Below are 19,170 nucleotides of genomic sequence, written 5' to 3'. Positions count from 1 at the left end.
CACACGGGTTGGAGGTTATTTGAAATATCAATATTCATTTAATGAAACTATTGGAAAACCTTTATTGGATGGTCGAATATGCAGCGTCTTGTTGCCCGGCTCCATGGCTTGCATGTTAATAACCCTTACGCAGGGGGGTTCCTAGTGAAATCTATAAATAAAAGGTATTCACAGCCTTACTTAGAGACAAGGGGCCTTCAACACAACCAGTCATGTGGCTCTGGTGTGACACTTTACTGCTGGGTACGATCAATACAGAGACAATGTGCATGCTAGGACATATGTACGCACACACAAGCACTCACCCGCGCGCACACGTACACACAGACGAACAAATGCATACACACAGGCATGCACTTATACTCAAACACGCCTGCGGAGAGGGATGGACACAAGCACACACACATGTATGTCCAAATTCATGCATGGACGCTCGCGCGCACGCGCACGCACGCACACACACACACACACACACACACACACACACACACACACACACACACACACACAGACACACACGCAGACACACAGACACACAAACACACAGACACACACACTGCATATACAATCAGAGACAGACATCACACACACACCTAGGGTATTGTGGAGAGATAAAACACTGGAGAGAGTTTTGTTCTCCTATCTGTGATCATTCTTCTTTCACTCAAAGCAAGATTATATTTTTAATAGTCCTTCTTTCATATGCCTTGAGGTGAGATGACAGGAGGGATATAGATGTCTAATAGCATGTGTGTGTGTGTGTGTGTGTGTGTGTGTGCGTGTGCGTGTGCGTGTGCGTGTGCGTGTGCGTGTGCGTGTGTGTGTGTGTGTGTGTTTTGAAAGTGGGCCTGACCATAAAAGAGTAGCCGTAATGAAACAAGTCTTTCAGATATGTTTTGATTCCCTCCATGTATTTCAAATGTTTGACATATAATTCTAAATGTAACATCAATCTTAAAGGACCCGAACAATGAAAATCATATTTTTCCTCAAATTGGATGATACAGTGCCTTGCGAAAGTATTCGGCCCCCTTGAACTTTGCGACCTTTTGCCACATTTCAGGCTTCAAACATAAAGATATAAAACTGTATTTTTTTGTGAAGAATCAACAACAAGTGGGACACAATCATGAAGTGGAACGACATTTATTGGATATTTCAAACTTTTTTAACAAATCAAAAACTGAAAAATTGGGCGTGCAAAATTATTCAGCCCCTTTACTTTCAGTGCAGCAAACTCTCTCCAGAAGTTCAGTGAGGATCCCTGAATGATCCAATGTTGACCTAAATGACTAATGATGATAAATACAATCCACCTGTGTGTAATGAAGTCTCCGTATAAATGCACCTGCACTGTAATAGTCTCAGAGGTCCGTTAAAAGCGCAGAGAGCATCATGAAGAACAAGGAACACACCAGGCAGGTCCGAGATACTGTTGTGAAGAAGTTTAAAGCCGGATTTGGATACAAAAAGATTTCCCAAGCTTTAAACATCCCAAGGAGCACTGTGCAAGCGATAATATTGAAATGGAAGGAGTATCAGACCACTGCAAATCTACCAAGACCTGGCCGTCCCTCTAAACTTTCAGCTCATACAAGGAGAATACTGATCAGAGATGCAGCCAAGAGGCCCATGATCACTCTGGATGAACTGCAGAGATCTACAGCTGAGGTGGGAGACTCTGTCCATAGGACAACAATCAGTCGTATATTGCACAAATCTGGCCTTTATGGAAGAGTGGCAAGAAGAAAGCCATTTCTTAAAGATATCCATAAAAAGTGTCCTTTAAAGTTTGCCACAAGCCACCTGGGAGACACACCAAACATGTGGAAGAAGGTGCTCTGGTCAGATGAAACCAAAATTGAACTTTTTGGCAACAATGCAAAACGTTATGTTTGGCGTAAAAGCAACACAGCTCATCACCCTGAACACACCATCCCCACTGTCAAACATGGTGGTGGCAGCATCATGGTTTGGGCCTGCTTATCTTCAGCAGGGACAGGGAAGATGGTTAAAATTGATGGGAAGATGGATGGAGCCAAATACAGGACCATTCTGGAAGATGATGGAGTCTGCAAAAGACCTGAGACTGGGACAGAGATTTGTCTTCCAACAAGACAATAATCCAAAACATAAAGCAAAATCTACAATGGAATGGTTCAAAAATAAACATATCCAGGTGTTAGAATGGCCAAGTCAAAGTCCAGACCTGAATCCAATCGAGAATCTGTGGAAAGAACTGAAAACTGCTGTTCACAAATGCTCTCCATCCAACCTCACTGAGCTCGAGCTGCTTGGCAAATTTCAGTCTCTCGATGTGCAAAACTGATAGAGACATACCCCAAGCGACTTACAGCTGTAATCGCAGCAAAAGGTGGACTACAAAGTATTAACTTAAGGGGGCTGAATAATTTTGCACGCCCAATTTTTCAGTTTTTGATTTGTTAAAAAAGTTTGAAATATCCAATAAATGTCGTTCCACTTCATGATTGTGTCCCACTTGTTGTTGATTCTTCACAAAAAAATACAGTTTTATATCTTTATGTTTGAAGCCTGAAATGTGGCAAAAGGTCGCAAAGTTCAAGGGGGCCGAATACTTTCGCAAGGCACTGTATTTGCATGAAACTAGTTCAAAGTAGGGTACCCAAGTATGAACAATGACTGTAGCTGATACATTGATAAAGTTTAATCATAAAGTTATTTGTCCTCTCCCCCTGTGTCAATCACTTGGATTCAGGAGGCAGGCATTACCAAGGATTTGCCTCCAGCTTCATGCAATGTCACATAAAGCCGGAAATGTAATACACCAATGGTAGTGTCATATCATCTTAACTAATTTAAATATGTACCACCTTAAAACTGTCATCACATGTGCACCTATGTCTTGCTTTGGCTTTGGTGTGAATGTTAGCTAGCAAGCTACTTACCAGCATGCCGGAAACAGCACACTGTGTTCTGACTGGATGCCATAGTGTAAAATTAACCGTACACTATTTTCCGACAGATGAAGACATCCTGACAGCAGTGGCGGCTTTTCATTTGGGGTGTACAGGCTGCACTGAAAATGATGATCATGTCAAGCGTGTGCCGCGCACATTTCGGGCGAAGTTGCTTTATCAATTGAGGAGAACATATGATGGTTCTTGCCAGGAAGCTAACCTTGCATCATACTTGGCATTGGATCTTGCAAGCACTCACCATAACGTAGGTATCGGAGTCTGACACGGTAGCCAACATTTTGGTGTGATTGGGAGGCTAACGTTAGATAATGCAACTGTGGCTATGGCTGCTTTGACTGGTGAATGGTATATTTTCTGTAACACACTTGATAGTCACTATACAGTTTTTGTTCTTTCATCCCTAAGCCCTCCACATTGAGTCTTAGAACTGCCAACATAAATATTATTATTTCACTTTCCACCTCATTACACCAAGCTGTAATGATAGACCAAGCTATAATTAGAAAATTCAACATCTACTCTGTCTGCACAGCTTTCCAGGCAACCACTGCAGCAGGAATGCTGTGATACAAAATCAGCTTTCCCAAGGCAAAGAATGGGGGATATGCTGTGAAGACTGTGAAGACAGACCCAACATTGCTATTCATTGCATCAGTCGAGCATTTCAGTCACACACAAAAAAGTGCACAACCAAGTATAGCATATTTCAAATTGAGTACCTCAAAAACATCAGAAAACACATTGTAGAATGAATAGATCACTTCATCATCGAATTGATAGCATCGTAACAGAACAGTAAATAAAAGGACATTAAATTCACTACCCGTTTATAACAAATATTTACTTTTTCAAAAACATTATAGGCTAGACAGGCTCCTGGATCCAGCGCCGTATGTGGGGAAGCTATGCGAGATGTCCATCCCAGGACCCCGATCTGCGCAGTGTGAGAGGCCTGACAAGGAGGAAGCCAATCTAGATGTGTCTCCTCAATGGGTCCTGCACACTGTGGTACCTGTATTAGGCTTATGGATCTAATACATTTTTTTTATGTCAAATTATACCTCTTATTTCTCAGTGTGTTCATGTTGATCAGTGCTTGCCTATAGTAAATGTCTGGTCAAATAAATGTCTGATCAATACATACAATTCAGAAGATATTGTCATTTATAATGCTAATGCAGAGGCACCAATACATTTTCCGGTATACTTATTGTATACTGTTTTCATGTACATTCCCTTATGTCTAAGCTTCAAAGGTGACTCAGGCTTTACTAATTCTTGTGAATAAGTGTATCAGTGAACTGTATTCTGTAATTAGTTACAAAACAATAGAAATTCCATTTGTCTGAGATCCAAAAGTCCATGATCAGCTCTGTTGACCATCAAAGCATTTTGCAGAGAAAATGGTTTGAGGCATACTATTTAAGCTTGGAATGATATGTGGCCCATTCTTTACCTTGTCTAATACCAATGGCATTTTTTGAATACTCGTATCTGATTGGCTTGAATGGCATTCTAGAGCATTTTAAAAGGGATAATCAACTCAGGGCTCTATGCATCTTTGAAAAATGATGCAACTCTGTGGAAGGTCAGTTCCCCTCCGCTAGGGTTATAATCTTACAATTTCGACGTTTAAGTTTAGGCATTCATTCTGAATGGTTAAGGTAAGGGTTAAGGTTTAGGATAGGGTTAAAACATTAAGTTTAGGCATTCATTCTGAATGGTTAAGGTAAGGGTTAAGGTTTAGGATAGGGTTAAAACATTAAGTTTAGGCATTCATTCTGAATGGTTAAGGTAAGGGTTAAAGTTTGGGATAGGGTTCAAACAATCCAAATAAAAATGACTGCCTAGCACTGGAGCCAGAGCCAGAGCTCGCGGTTTACGGAACAAATTAAAATTAATTTAAAACAACCCTCTGAGCCATAGCTTGCGGCTTACGCCTATTTGCGATCCCCATCCACAACTCCCTAGGAAGCCGCAACCCTACTTGATGGTAATAGCGCTCACAGAAGCCCCTAGTGGCCGGTTTTGGACCCTGACGAATGTCGTATATCGCCTTGGATCACGGGTGATTAGGCTGAAAGGAATAGAGTGCCATTTGAAACACATCCATAGTACCCAGAACAGATGTCTATGACTAGTGATGAGGTACAATAACATAGGATGGATTCATATTCACATGATAACCCTTCTCACTATTGAAAGGTCATGTTATTGTTCAGTTGCAGGTTCCTCGTAGTCATCGCCTGTTGCCTTTTCCATCTAATTTTCCCTCCTATCTTTCCCAATCAGAGAGGCTTCTGGTAAACTGTAATCATTTAATGGGATGACATTGACATGACTCATTGATTATGTGTTTGTCTGCTAGAGAGCAGACGGGAATCCTCTGGGAGATAGAGAGGGAAAGGCAGGTTTTTGACGCTTGGCTGATTTCAATATCATCATTAAAACACCATGTCCTTTTTCCTTTGTGTGGGGGAATTTTATTAACGGTGAAATTACAAAACCGGTAGACTTATTTCACCAGGGTAAAGGAGAGTATATAAATACGAGGACTAGTGAAAAGCATTTTGCCGAGGTGTGTGTGAGTTCTTTGATAGACAGACTGTTTCATGTTACTAAGAAAGAACTGGAGAGTCTATGGTGTCATTGTTTCTGTTGCTATGTTCTCCAATCACCGTGTTCCGGCGGTAAAATGGATTCAAACGACTGTGTCTGGGAGTCAGGTTCTCTAACAGTAGGTTGTTCAGACAACCTATTATGAACTTGACCCAGTGTTTTTCTACAGAACAGTGATGTATTTTCATCTAGATATTGTGACGTGGTGAGGTTGGACCCAGGTGCAGAGAAGAGACCAGACGAGGAATCAGTGGTTAAGGATTAACATAATACTTTACTAAGAAACGGTAGGCGCAGGATCACAGTACACTTGAAAAAAGAACCAACACTAAGTCTCGAAAACTCCCTCGGTTAACAACCACACACAGTAAACAATTCAAGCTTCTGCAAAGGACAACAAAAAGCACACTGCTTTTAGCAGGAAAATCATAATGAGTAAATAGGACACACCTGCGTGTCGTTAATGAATCTAGAACGGTCTCTGCCGCCCTCTGCTGACAGGTGATAGATAGATATGTGCCTTATTTGCTAAAAAGTTTATCATACCAAATTACTGTGACCTTACGGATTATTCTGCCACAAGAGCTACCTTATCTACCCCTCGATCAAATAGGAGTGTAATGACTAGGAATTCTAGGTTGAAATATTCCTCTTGGTTTCTTCTCCTGTAATGGCAGAAGGAGAAGTGAATAACAACACAGTTAAATCCATGGAGTAGAGCATTTGTGATTTCACCCTTCATCTCTCTCCCCTGTCTGTTTGTACCTTGTGTGGCCCAAGCAGCTGTGGGAAGAATTGGGTCAAACCTGTCCCCATGTGTGCCCCCCACACTCCCTAACAAACACACACAGCCATACACAGACACACTTAAAACACACATTGTGCTCATGTGCTCACATATTAGTCATGCATTTACACACAGACACTTTTACCTACAATTACACTCTGATGCACTCACACTCACACATTAGAGCCTAAACGTGCACACTCAAACAACTGCTTTCATCACCAGAGCTGACATATAAACCCTTACACTTGTGACATTGTGTCATACTTATTATGAAGGTGTGACTACAAACTAGTGACATTGACGACGTCAACAGACCGGCTGTCAACAAAGCACAGATACACCCCAACCTGGACTCAGGGGCAGATGAAACATCTGGGCCACTCAAATTAGTAATAATATGTTAAGTTTGCTATGCTATGTATTCATTTTAGTGTGATATATTACAAATTACAACTGGTATGATATATTACGAAACGTAATTTGTGCAATATGTTACGAATTTGCAATAGCTATGATATGTTACGAATTACAATTTGTTGTGGCCAACGTTAGCTAGGCGGCTAGGTGGCTAAATCTAACGTTAGGGTGAAGGTTAGAGTTGAGGTTAAGATTAGGGTTAGGAGAAAGGTTAGCTAACATGCTAAGTAGTTGCAAAGTAACTCAAAAGTAGTAAGTAGTTGCAAAGGTGCTAATTAGCTAAAGTTGTCTGTGATGAGATTCGAACACACAACCTTTGGGTTACCAGACATTCACGTTATACGTTGACCCACCCACCCCGACCAACCACCCCTACTTCTGTTTTTACTTTAAGTAACCTTCTGTCTTATGTAACCATAGCAAACATAACCATAGCAAACATAACATTTCATACTAAATGGACTGTCCCGGATTTACATTTACTATGTTACGTCTAGTCCATGAGACTAGCCTGTACACACTCACATACAGTACAAACACACACCTAAAAACTGCACAGACAGTACAGCATGCATTTAACAAGTCTCACCCGTATTCACAATCACATTTCGCATGAAGAAATAGAGACACAACACAGTCATGCATTCAGACACACGCACACACACACACACACACACACACACACACACACACACACACACACACACACACACACACACACACACACACACACACACACACACACACACACACACACACACACACACAGTCAGTGCAATAATCAAGCAGAGGTGTGTAGAGGTGAGAGTCATTAGCGGGAGCTAATCTTTAGTCTAGCTAGGAAGAGTTATTATAGTGTCACACACTGCTTTCCCAGATGCTCCTGCTGTAAATAACAATCAGCTCTCTGCTTTACACCTGAGCTGCTGTTTACTGGGCTTTGTTTGCAGCACGATTATCGCTGTGTGCTCTTTGTAGTTCCAATTGAGTTTTTTCTTTATCCAGGCAATTTTTTTTCTTGCATGTCAGCTGGTGTGTGTTTGTGTATGTGTGTGCGTAAGCGTGTGTATGTGTGTCTTGCTAGTGTTTTCCCTTGTCTGTGTGCCAGTTCACAAGCCTGTGTCGTCCAAGAGGATGAGAAAGACTAGAAATAATCTCAGAGGGCCTGTGGACTGTAGCGATGACAGTGTAGACCCCTGTCACCATAACAACAATCTGTCAATCATCCAACTGTGTAATCGTTTGATAGTTACGATGCTGTTTTGATGAGGTGATCAGTATCCTCTGACATGGGTGTTCTTGGCTGGGCATTCTGATTACATGGGATTTTTGCTCTTTTAAAAAGCATGAAATACCCCTGCAGATCTCTGCTCTATTCTCCTTAGTTTCCCTATATTATTGACTTGCATATCAAATAGCTTAGAGTTCAGCCAGCACACCAGGGTTAGGAGTTGTTGGAAAGAGATCAGGATTTTAAAAAATGCAGAAAAAAATACCTTTACGCTATGGTTGATGGTTAATGGTGATTTCAGCTTGAACTGACATCCTCAGCATTTACAGTGAACGTGATCTCGTGAATGTTGGGGAAATTGCTTTTAAAAGTCTATTGCTGTGTGCAGGGTGTTAATCTGTGTTGGACTGAATCCTAGCCTGAGTTCTCCTTTTACAAAACCTACATGTCTGTACAAATGGACTGTGACTTGGGCATTTGTGCCATTTGAAAGCAGCTGTGGCATGTTGTATTAGGGCAGACTGGGCTGGCTCTGTAAGGGGATTGTGATTGCTGGGATTTAGACTCTGGCAGAGTGGGCTTTGGCTAGCAGGCCTCTATTGGCTGTTAGATCTGTGTGTGTGTCATACTGCATGTCCAGCCAACAGTGTGGCATGCATGAATACACAGCTGAATAGCTTCCTCTCTCCTTAGTTAACCTAGCATCCTTCCTTATCCATTTAACTTGACCAAATAATGTTCATCTACCAGTTACTCGGACCTTCACATCCCTCCTCAGTAAGGTGTCAAACACGTTAATTCATTGATTAATCATGTTTTGTTAATATATTACAAACATAGTTAGCGCAGGGATAGTTGTGAAGCTGCTGTCTCTGTGCCATTGGTGGGTGTAACATGGAGGTGTACCAGGTGACTGTCTAAATGTAGATCTCTGTCTACCTTTACCATAACCAAATAGGATTATGATCAACATATGCCTTTTTACTTTCAGGACAACAGTTTTTTTAAATGTAGTCATCATGGCATGTGTAGTTTCAGTATACAGCCACGGGACAGTGGAATTAATGTGTGCTATTGCTCCTTTTCAGGGTAGTGTGTGATGTAACAAGTCCACTGAAAAATAAGCCACGCTTAATAGGACATGCATAAAAACACACGCATTACGGCAATTGTTCTGCCAATACGGTGGCACAATCAAACTTTTGGTGCCTGCAACTGTTGAAGCATCAAAAGTCATGAAAATGTGTTTTTTTTGTTGCTTTTCTCCAGGTTGCGATGCTTGGTGAAACAGTTGGAACGAGGAGAGGCGTCCGTCGTCGACCTCAAGAAGAACTTGGAGTATGCAGCCTCAGTCCTGGAGTCTGTGTACATTGAGGAGACACGGTATGGATATCTTATCATTGGCACGACTGTCCAGTAGATTGGTCAACGCCACGATACACATTACATACAGTATCTGACATTTCCTGTGTGAGCCGAGTTATTTCTCAAAAGGTTCTGTCCTATTGAATGTTATGTTCTCATTCTCCTTCTCTCTCTCCATCTCTCTCTTGCCCTCCTGCTCTTTCTCTCTCCCTTGTGGAAAAACCACATGAATGTCACATGTGATCTTAGGTGAAATGAATGTCAAAAAGTGACAACAGGTAAAAGCAACAAGTGATAACATGAAACTACAGATATGAAAACATTGAGCGCGTGAAAACATGATCTGATGTGAAGTACATGTGACAACATGAGGACCCACATTTTCAACAAGTGATACCATGAAACTACACATTTGATAATATTTGAACATTTTCACATGTAAAACTTCAAGTTGGATTTTAACATGTGAATGTTTTTCATGTGAAAGGTGAAAGGCTAATTCAATTTTCACATGAAGCTTTTTCACATGAAAATTAAATTCCACGTGTGAGATTTAGGTTTTCACATATGAAAATTATAATTTTCACACATGAAATATTTAAAACATGTTATTCCCCTCACATGCGAAAAGGTGGTGTTAACATGAGAACTCTAATTTAAAAGATGTGAAAATGCGATTTCACATGTGAAACATTTCACATGTGTTTTTTGGATAAGAAGTGATGAAATGGTATGGGGGTTTTAAGGTAGGTGGTGAAATAGTGTAAACATCTTTAATCAATATGATTACACTTGACACTTAGTGCTGACCTTTCAATATGACCCCACCTGGGATTTGGGGTACGCTGATCTTTCTGATGCCCCACAAAGTTTTCATTTTCAGAAGTCTCCTACATATTCATTACCTATAATACATCTCTGCACTGCTAATTCAGTTAATCGGTTTATTCTCTCATCATTGATTTCATTGACTTTGTATTTTTGACCAAAGTGTTGAAATACAGGGGAAATTAGTTATTGACACCGACATGGTGACATAGCAGGAAGATCGGAATGCCATGAACCAAAAGGTTGTAAGTTCATATCCCAGATGAGGACATGTTGAATAATAATTACAGTATAAATAAACATGAACAATGTTATCATGTCTAATATGTAAGTTGAAAACACTGCAACCTCGTGACGTTCCAGGGACATCATAATGAATGATTTATTTTTTTATGCAGGGCATCACCTGTGAAATATCATGTGAAAAATATCCACGTGAAGTTTCATTTGAAATATCATCACATGGTTTTTCAGTAAGGTCTCAATCTCTCTCTCTCGCTCTCTCTCGCTCTCTCTCTCTCTCTTTCTGTATTCCCCTCTCTCTCTCCCTCCTCTGTCTACACATATTTGTTAGAGAGAAAAAGAGCAGAATTGGGTTTTAATTAAGAACTTATCAAGTGCCAAAACAAAGTAGTTATTTTAACTTGATTAAAACATTATTGATGAGAAGAGATAGGCCCTGCTGTGTGTGTGTGTGTGTGTGTGTGTGTGTGTGTGTGTGTGTGTGTGTGTGTGTGTGTGTGTGTGTGTGTGTGTGTGTGTGTGTGTGTGTGTGTGTGTGTGTGTGTGTGTGTGTGTGTGCGTGTGTGCGTGTGTGTGTGTGTTTGTGCGTGTGTGAGTGCGCGTGTGTGTGTGCGTCCATGCGTGTATTTGGACATACATGTGTGTGTGCGTGTGTCCGTCCCTCTTCGCAGGCGATTGGTGGACACGGAGGATGAGCTCAGTGACATCCAGTCGGACTCTGTGCCGTCAGAGGTTCGTGATTGGCTGGCCTCCACCTTCACACGTCAGATGGGTCTGATGCTGCGCCGGACCGAAGAGAAACCACGCTTCCGCAGCATCGTACACGCAGTGCAGGCTGGGATATTTGTTGAGAGGTTAGTTTGTTATCCAATGTCCTCCGAACATGTAGCATGTTTACTAAACTGGGAGGTCGATTATCCTACAAATACACGAGATCTCCAAAAGTCGTCAAACATCTCATTCCAAAATCACAGGTAATAATATGGAATTGGTCCACCCTTTGCTGCTATAACATTCTCCACTCTTCTGGGAAGACTTTCCACTAGATGTTGGAACATTGCTGCAGGGGCTTCCATTCAGCCACAAGAGCATTAGTGAGGTCGGGCACTGATGTTGGGCGATTAGGCCTGTCTCGCAGTCGATGTTCCAATTCATCCCAAAGGTGTTCGATGGGGTTGAGGTCAGGGATCTATGCAGGCTAGTCAAGTTCTTCCACACTGATCTCGACACACCATTTCAGTATGGAACTCGCTTTGTGCATGGGGGCAATGTTATGCTAAAACAGGAAAGTTTGTTGCCACAAAGTTGAAAGCACAGAATCGTCTAGAATATCATTGTATGCTGTAGCTTTAAGATTTCCCTTCACTGGAACTAAGGGGCCTAGCCTGAATCATGGAAAATAGCCCCAGACCAATATTCCTCATCCACCAAACTTTACAGTTGGTACTATGCTTTCGGACAGGTAGTGTTCTCCTGGCATCCGCCAAACCCAGATTCATCCATCGGACTGCCAGATGGTGAAGCATGATTCATCCCTCTAGAGAACGTGTTTACACTGCTCCAGAGTCCAATGGCGGAGAGCTTTACACCACTCCAGCCGATGCTTAGCATTGCACATGGTGATCTTAGGCTTGTATGCACCTGCTCGGCCATGGAAACCCATTTCATGCAGCTCTTGAAGAACAGTTATTGTGCTTACGTTGCTTACAGAAGCAGTTTGGAACTGCTGAATTTTTACGTGCTACGCACTTCAGTGATCCTGTTCTGTGAGCTTGTGTGGTCTAAAACTTCGCGGCTCAACCTTTATTACTCCCAGATGTTTCCACTTCACAATAACAGCACTTACAGTTGCCCGGGGCAGCTCTAGCAGGGCAGATACTTGACAAACTGACTTGTTCTAACTTCCTTACTACTTCTAACTTCCTTCATACTGGACACAGAGACATACAAATGGTATCCATAAGTTCCTCTGCCTCTGGGGAAGTAGATTAAGGGCCTTGTTTTCAACAGCATGATGTATCCCTTTAATGGATGGGAGTACCATATTTTGGCCAACTGTCAATGGAGCCATCAAAGTATTTTCAAAGTAATGTTGTCCTGTAGAGAATGCCTTATCATAAAGAACCATACAGGAAAGTGTCTGCATCCAGCATCCAGCAATCTCTGCCCAAGTCCTGGGTGGGTGTATTTGATAGCATACAGTATGTATCAGTTTCACAGTAGAAGGGTAAACCCCAGCCTAGATGATAAGAATTGGGAAGGTCACCCTTCACATCCCTGTTGTGAGGTATTTCCCCCAGAACCATCCTCCCCATACCCTTGAAATGCAAGCCATCTCCCCACATCCACCTCCACCAATCAGTGGTCCTTGGCTCTCTGGGTGTCCTAACATTGTGTGTGTGTGTGTGTGTGTGTCTCTCTCCCTGACAGGATGTACCGCCGGACGTCCAACATGGTGGGATTAAGCTATCCGCCCAGCGTGATCACGGTGCTCAAGGTATTAAGAACCGCGTCCTGGCACGGACGGCGATAGGCCAACAATGCAGGGTGAAGTCTGAGATAGTCCAACGGGGTGGAGGGGAGAGAGGGTCAGGTCTGCGATGTACACCGGGCAACCAAGATAAAACCGTACATCATTCACAACTTCACCCTATTTCATACACAGTATATGATGGAATAGATACGTGTAGAATCACAGTACATGCTTTCATTTCAAGTCATTCTCTTCCGATGCCAGAACACACGGAGGTAAAAGCTGCATTTGACAAAAATACAATTTATTTTTACTATTGAATGGCTGTCCTGTAATGAGTAATCATTTGTGTCCCGGTTACTGAAAACATGACCTATTCCCATGCAAAAGAAAACAAGGTATTAATACTCTGCTGATCTTATAGAAGGGATTTTCATGTAATATGTTGTTGTTATTGCTGTGTAATAGCGGCGTAGCGTGCCATGTTTTCATGCCTCATGACGTAATGACTCTTCATCTGCAGAGAGAGATGACCGAATTAGAGTTTTGTTTGATCTGTTTAATCTGGTGTGAAGATAAAGTAGATCTCTCTCTTTCTCTGCTATCGTCACACACACACACACACACACACACACACACACACACACACACACACACACACACAGAGACAGAGACAGACAGACAGACAGACAGACAGACAGACAGACAGACAGACAGACAGACAGACACACACACACACACACACAGCACCTAACCATATGGGTAACCCTAACCGGTTGCTCAGAGGCACAGGGGTCAATTAGAGGTCAATAGTGTGTTGTGTTTTATGCACATCATAAATTATGACGTGTGGTCTCCCGTGGGGTTTGGGTTCAACACCTCGTTCCTACCCCATCAGTAAGATGAACTAAACTGTCTCATGACATGCACTGTTTCTATTTCATAACTATACAAAACTGTACAACAACCGTTAACCTAAACCTTGAGAGGTCGGAATCCATACCAAACCAGGAAAAGCCAGTCGAATGAAAACCAGGACTCTGTGTCATAAACGTACTGGACCAGCCCTGCACAGTTTAGACCAATGTACTGATAGCATGGTGGATTGGCCATCTGGCAATTCTGGTAAATGCCAGATGGGCTGGAATTGTTTTGATGTTGGGTGGGCTGATCGAAATTGACACACACCCCTAAAAATGTATCTGTTATACTAATCAGTGGGAAACTGCCGGGCCCCCCTCCCACAATGGGCCAGCCTGGTTTTCTGAAAGAGTGAGCTGAGGTCACACAAACTCACATTCAAAGTCAAATGTGGCATCAGCAAAAATACCTGCTCAGACTCTGTCATCAGACAGTCAAGATCATGGATCGTAAAAAAAAATATGAAAGGGTGCCTATAAACTTAGAAAGAGCAAAGTCTACATTGTCACCTCATTCAAAACTTCCTATTTTTGGGGTGGCTAAAACTATGATTCCTGTAATGAAAGTTTCTGCCCTGCCCCTGTGCCTGCGCCCTCCCATGCGCTCGAGAGAAAGATGTGTTCTGATCATATAACATTTCAAAATGCAATTGACGGAAAAACACAGCTTTGGGAGCTTCGTCCCCTTGTCCCTGCTGGAGAGAGGAAGGTCTCAGCTTCCTGTAAGCATTTTTTCTCTCAACACTCAATATTCAGCTCAATAGCAACTATGTATTTTACAACCAAGATATTTGATATGGCTTTGAGATATGGAGTGCCGTGCCAACAACTGCAACGTTTCTTGTTTGGAAATAACATTTACTGTTGGATCAATACATGGGTATAAAATACAATTACATCTGTAGTCCTATTTTAACAGACTTGGAAGCGCGTGCAGTGATGTGGGCTTGTGTGGATAAAATGCCAGGACCAAACTCTTGTCCCAGGCCGCCCCCGGCTGGCAACAATCCTTACCGATGATGTGATATCATCATGCCTCACCTTATGAATCCTTCACTGGCTGGCTTGACTGTTATTAGATTTCTTCCAGCTATCTCACAGAGCTATTTTCTTCTGATTCTACTCTAAAACCGCTAAATAACACAGTGTTGAAATGAAAAGCTCTGTTGGCTACTTACTCCCGTTCCTTCTGTATTCAGCCTGCTGTCCTGACCTGTCATTGGTTGATTCACACGGAGACTGGACAACTTGGCTTGGTCATCTTTGAGCCAACTTTCTTCCTCTCTCTCTCTCTCTCTCTCTCTCTCTCTCTCTCTCTCTCTCTCTCTCTCTCTCTCTCTCTCTCTCTCTATCTATCTCTCTCTCTCTCTCTCTCTCTCTCTCTCTCTCTCTCTCTCTCTCTCTCTCTCTCTCTCAGTTCCTCTCTCTCTCTCTCTCTCAGTTCCTCTCTCTCTCTCTCAGTTCCTCTCTCTCTCTCTCTCTCTCTCAGTTCCTCTCTCTCTCTCAGTTCCTCTCTCTCTCTCTCTCTCTCAGTTCCTCTCTCTCTCTCTCTCAGTTCCTCTCTCTCTCTCTCTCAGTTCCTCTCTCTCTCTCAGTTCCTCTCTCTCTCTCAGTTCCTCTCTCTCTCTCTCTCTCTCTCTCAGTTCCTCTCTCTCTCTCAGTTCCTCTCTCTCTCTCTTTCTCTCTCTCTCTCTCTCTCTCTCTCTCTCTCTCTCTCTCTCTCTCTCTCTCTCTCAGTTCCTCTCTCTCTTTCTCCCTCTGCCCTTCTCGCTCGCTCCAGACCATCTCTCTCTCTCTCCATCTCCATCTCTCTCTTTCAGTATGCCTGCAGGCTGTGTAAGCCAGTGGCGGGAGACAGAGATGGAGAGCAGGCGAAAACTTCCAATTTAAAGATTTAAATCTTTAATGTGTTGTAATTCAAATGGTCCTGTGCCAGACATGCCAGAAGAACTCCACAGAACTTTGTTGGAGTTGTATAGAGACTGAGAGAGAGATGGGGGAGTGAGGGAGGGAGAGGCAATGGGGGATAGAAGGAGAGAGAGAGAGAGAATGGGAAGTGATGGAGAGAGAAAGGGGGAGTAAGGTAGAGAGAGAGAATAATCTTAGCAATAACTCACCTTTAGCTGTACATGGGGATTCTGTTCTTGTTCGTTATTACTGAGATTCATGTTATGACTGCTAACAACCCCTGACTTTAAATTCATGTAACATACTGTATCATCAAACAAACTAGAAATAACGTCTGATGTAAAAACATGCCTACTTACCTCTGAGACTTAATGTATTTTGATTTAGACTCCATGCTTTTCAAATGGTCATGCAGGCTTTCAATAAGGTGCATTTATTGTGAAATAACACTTGAATATAGCAATATAAAGGAAAATAACATGTATGAGATGCACAACATTTTCATTTTTATAAGACACTCCCTCCCTGCTCCTCCTCAATGATTTGCTTTACAGACACATTCATATCTGATATAGTCTTTCAATACTTGTTCTGACAATGACTCCCTCTCGCAGCACGTGGACATGTGGTCTTTTGACGTGTTTGCCCTAAATGACGCGAGTGGGGACCACGCGTTGAAATTCATATTCTACGAGCTGCTCACAAGATATGACCTCATCAATCGCTTCAAGGTAAGCTGATCAGAACTGGACTGCATCTCATTCTCTCCCACTCCCTTATCTACCCCCCCCCCCCCCCCCCCCCCCCCCCGTGGGCATTGATGAGTGACGTTCTTTTAAGTCGATTTTAATTCCATTGTATCAGAAGGTCTCAGAGGTTGTACGACTATCTGGACCTGCATCACAAGGATATCAAAGTCTGTGGTGATAAATGCATAGCAACAAATACCCATTTAACAATTTTTGCTCAGGGAGAAGGGAATCAATCGCTTCAATAAAGGAGTTCTCTCCTCCTCCCCTTCATCTTGACTGATTGGAAAATACTTGGTGAAAACACTATGGTTGAAGCTCATCATTAGGCTGGTCAACTATTTCAGATCGCTACAATGAAGGACAGGAGGCGATGAGAGGAAGTAACTTTTTAGCTGAGAAAAGCCAATCTGTGTAAGAGCGAGAATGAGAGATTTCCCTCGGGTCACTGGCTGAGCTCTGTTGTTTTCGTTTGTTGTTCAGATCCCTATCTCTGCCCTGGTGTCCTTTGTGGAAGCCTTGGAGGTGGGCTACAGCAAACATAAGAATCCCTACCATAACTTGATGCATGCTGCAGACGTCACGCAGACAGTACACTATCTATTATTGAAGACAGGCATGGTGGTAAGAGACATTTTATTTTAATTTGTGTGTCTGCTTGCTTTACATGCGTGTGCGTGCATGTGTGTGTGCGTGTGCCTCCTAAGGTGTGTGTGTCCACAGGAGGGTACCTGCAGTATTCTTGTTTGATTAAGTCTGACCCACACTCTATCAGCTGTATTTATGACACCATGGAGGCAGTCAGTCAGCAGCCACCCTCCTGCCTGCAGGCCATGTCGTAGAGTCAGTCAGCAGCCACCCTCCTGCCTGCAGGCCATGTCGTAGAGTCAGTCAGCAGCCACCCTCCTGCCTGCAGGCCATGTCGTAGAGTCAGTCAGCAGCCACCCTCCTGCCTGCAGGCCATATCATAAGTCAGTTAGCAGCTACCCTCCTGCCTTCAGGCCATATCGTAAAGGCAGTCAGTCAGCAGCTACTCCTGCCTTCAGGCCATGTCGTAGAGGCAGTCAGTCAGCAGCTACCCTCCTGCCTTCAGGCCATATCGTAGAGGCAGTCAGTCAGCAGCCACCCTCCTGCCTGCAGGCCATATCATAAGTCAGTCAGCAGCCACCCTCCTGCCTTCAGGCCATATCGTAGAGGCAGTCAGTCAGCAGCCACCCTCCTGCCTGCAGGCCATGACAGTAGCGGTGCGTGGGTAAAATCACTGGGGAAGCCAAGCCAGGAAAGAAAAGCCATATTACAACCTACTGTATGTGTTGTGATAATTGCATTGTTTGCTCCATAACCTGTTAGTTCATGTCCCTTGCTACTGTGATATATAGGCCTAAGGCCGAGACAATAAGACAACACAATAAATTCAACCACACCTTTGTTTCTTCACAAAACCGGAGAGCAACCTGTCTGGTGAAGTCCACAAAGCATATTGCATGTAACTAACAGTTACATGACCTACAGCATGGTCAATCAAGTTAATACAGCATGGTCAATCAAGTTAATACAGCATGGTCAATCAAGTTAATACAGCATGGTCAATCAAGTTAATACAGCATGGTCAATCAAGTTAATACAGCATGGTCAATCAAGTTAATACAGCATGGTCAATCAAGTTAATACAGCATGGTCAATCAAGTTAATACAGCATGGTCAATCAAGTTAATACAGCATGGTCAATCAAGTTAATACAGCATGGTCAATCAAGTTAATACAGCATGGTCAATCAAGTTAATACAGCATGGTCAATCAAGTTAATACAGCATGGTCAATCAAGTTAATACAGCATGGTCAATCAAGTTAATACAGCATGGTCAATCAAGTTAATACAGCATGGTCAATCAAGTTAATACAGCATGGTCAATCAAGTTAATACAGCATGATCAATCAAGTTAATACAGCATGGTCAATCAAGTTAATACAGCATGGTCAATCAAGTTAATACAGCATGATCAATCAAGTTAATCTTTCCAAAATGTTTTGACTACTAAACAACTATTGATTTAAAACACTGGAGAGTCACTGCAAGTCGCAAAGACAATAGGAGCTGCATCCTCTATTCCAGCACCATTTCAACTTCAACATCTCAACGTAATTTAATAAGCTATGTTTAGTCTAATACAGTGACAACTAAAAGATTCCCCCCAAAAATTCTACGTAATCTAAATATCATATGACTGTTCATAGCACTGATTTCTGTGTGTGTGTGTGTGTGTGTGTGTGTGTGTGTGTGTGTGTGTGTGTGTGTGTGTGTGTGCGTGTGTGTGTGTGTGTAAGTAGAAAAAAACATGTTGACTCACCCTACTTGTAGAGAAGCTCCAATGCCATCCTCCTCTCTTTCATGTTGCTGAAACGGTCTATGACTCTGTCATACAGTACACACTTTTAGTTGTTGTTGTCCTGAATCAATCAAATCAGATGTATTTATAAGGTCATTTTTACATCAGCAGATGTCACAAAGTGCATACAGAAACACAGCCTAAAACCCCAAACAGCAGGCAATGCAGATGTAGAAGCACAGTGGCTGGGAACAACTCCTTAGAAAGGCAGGAACCTAGGAAGAAACCTAGAGAGGAACCAGGCTCTGAGGGGTGGCCAGTCCTCCTCCTGCTGTTCCGG

At 42.7% G+C, this 19,170-nt stretch overlaps 1 protein-coding gene across 3 annotated transcripts in view; it reads left to right on the top strand.

Moving 5' to 3' along the window:
- Positions 1-19,170, top strand: part of LOC139420397 (phosphodiesterase 1C, calmodulin-dependent a) — a 120,323-nt gene that overhangs the window by 59,780 nt on the left and 41,373 nt on the right. For all 3 annotated transcript variants that reach the window (XM_071170453.1, XM_071170452.1, XM_071170454.1), the window contains exons 3-7: positions 9,287-9,400; positions 11,125-11,307; positions 12,884-12,950; positions 16,369-16,485; positions 16,987-17,127. In XM_071170453.1, the coding sequence (XP_071026554.1) occupies positions 9,287-9,400; positions 11,125-11,307; positions 12,884-12,950; positions 16,369-16,485; positions 16,987-17,127 (622 nt within the window). The remainder of the gene's footprint in view (positions 1-9,286; positions 9,401-11,124; positions 11,308-12,883; positions 12,951-16,368; positions 16,486-16,986; positions 17,128-19,170) is intronic.

The sequence above is a fragment of the Oncorhynchus clarkii genome, chromosome 11 (genome assembly GCF_045791955.1).
Source record: "Oncorhynchus clarkii lewisi isolate Uvic-CL-2024 chromosome 11, UVic_Ocla_1.0, whole genome shotgun sequence".
In the NCBI taxonomy this organism is placed as follows: Eukaryota; Metazoa; Chordata; class Actinopteri; order Salmoniformes; family Salmonidae; genus Oncorhynchus; species Oncorhynchus clarkii.
Note: the sequence above shows the minus strand (reverse complement) of the source record. Positions and strands in the feature narration are given on the sequence as shown.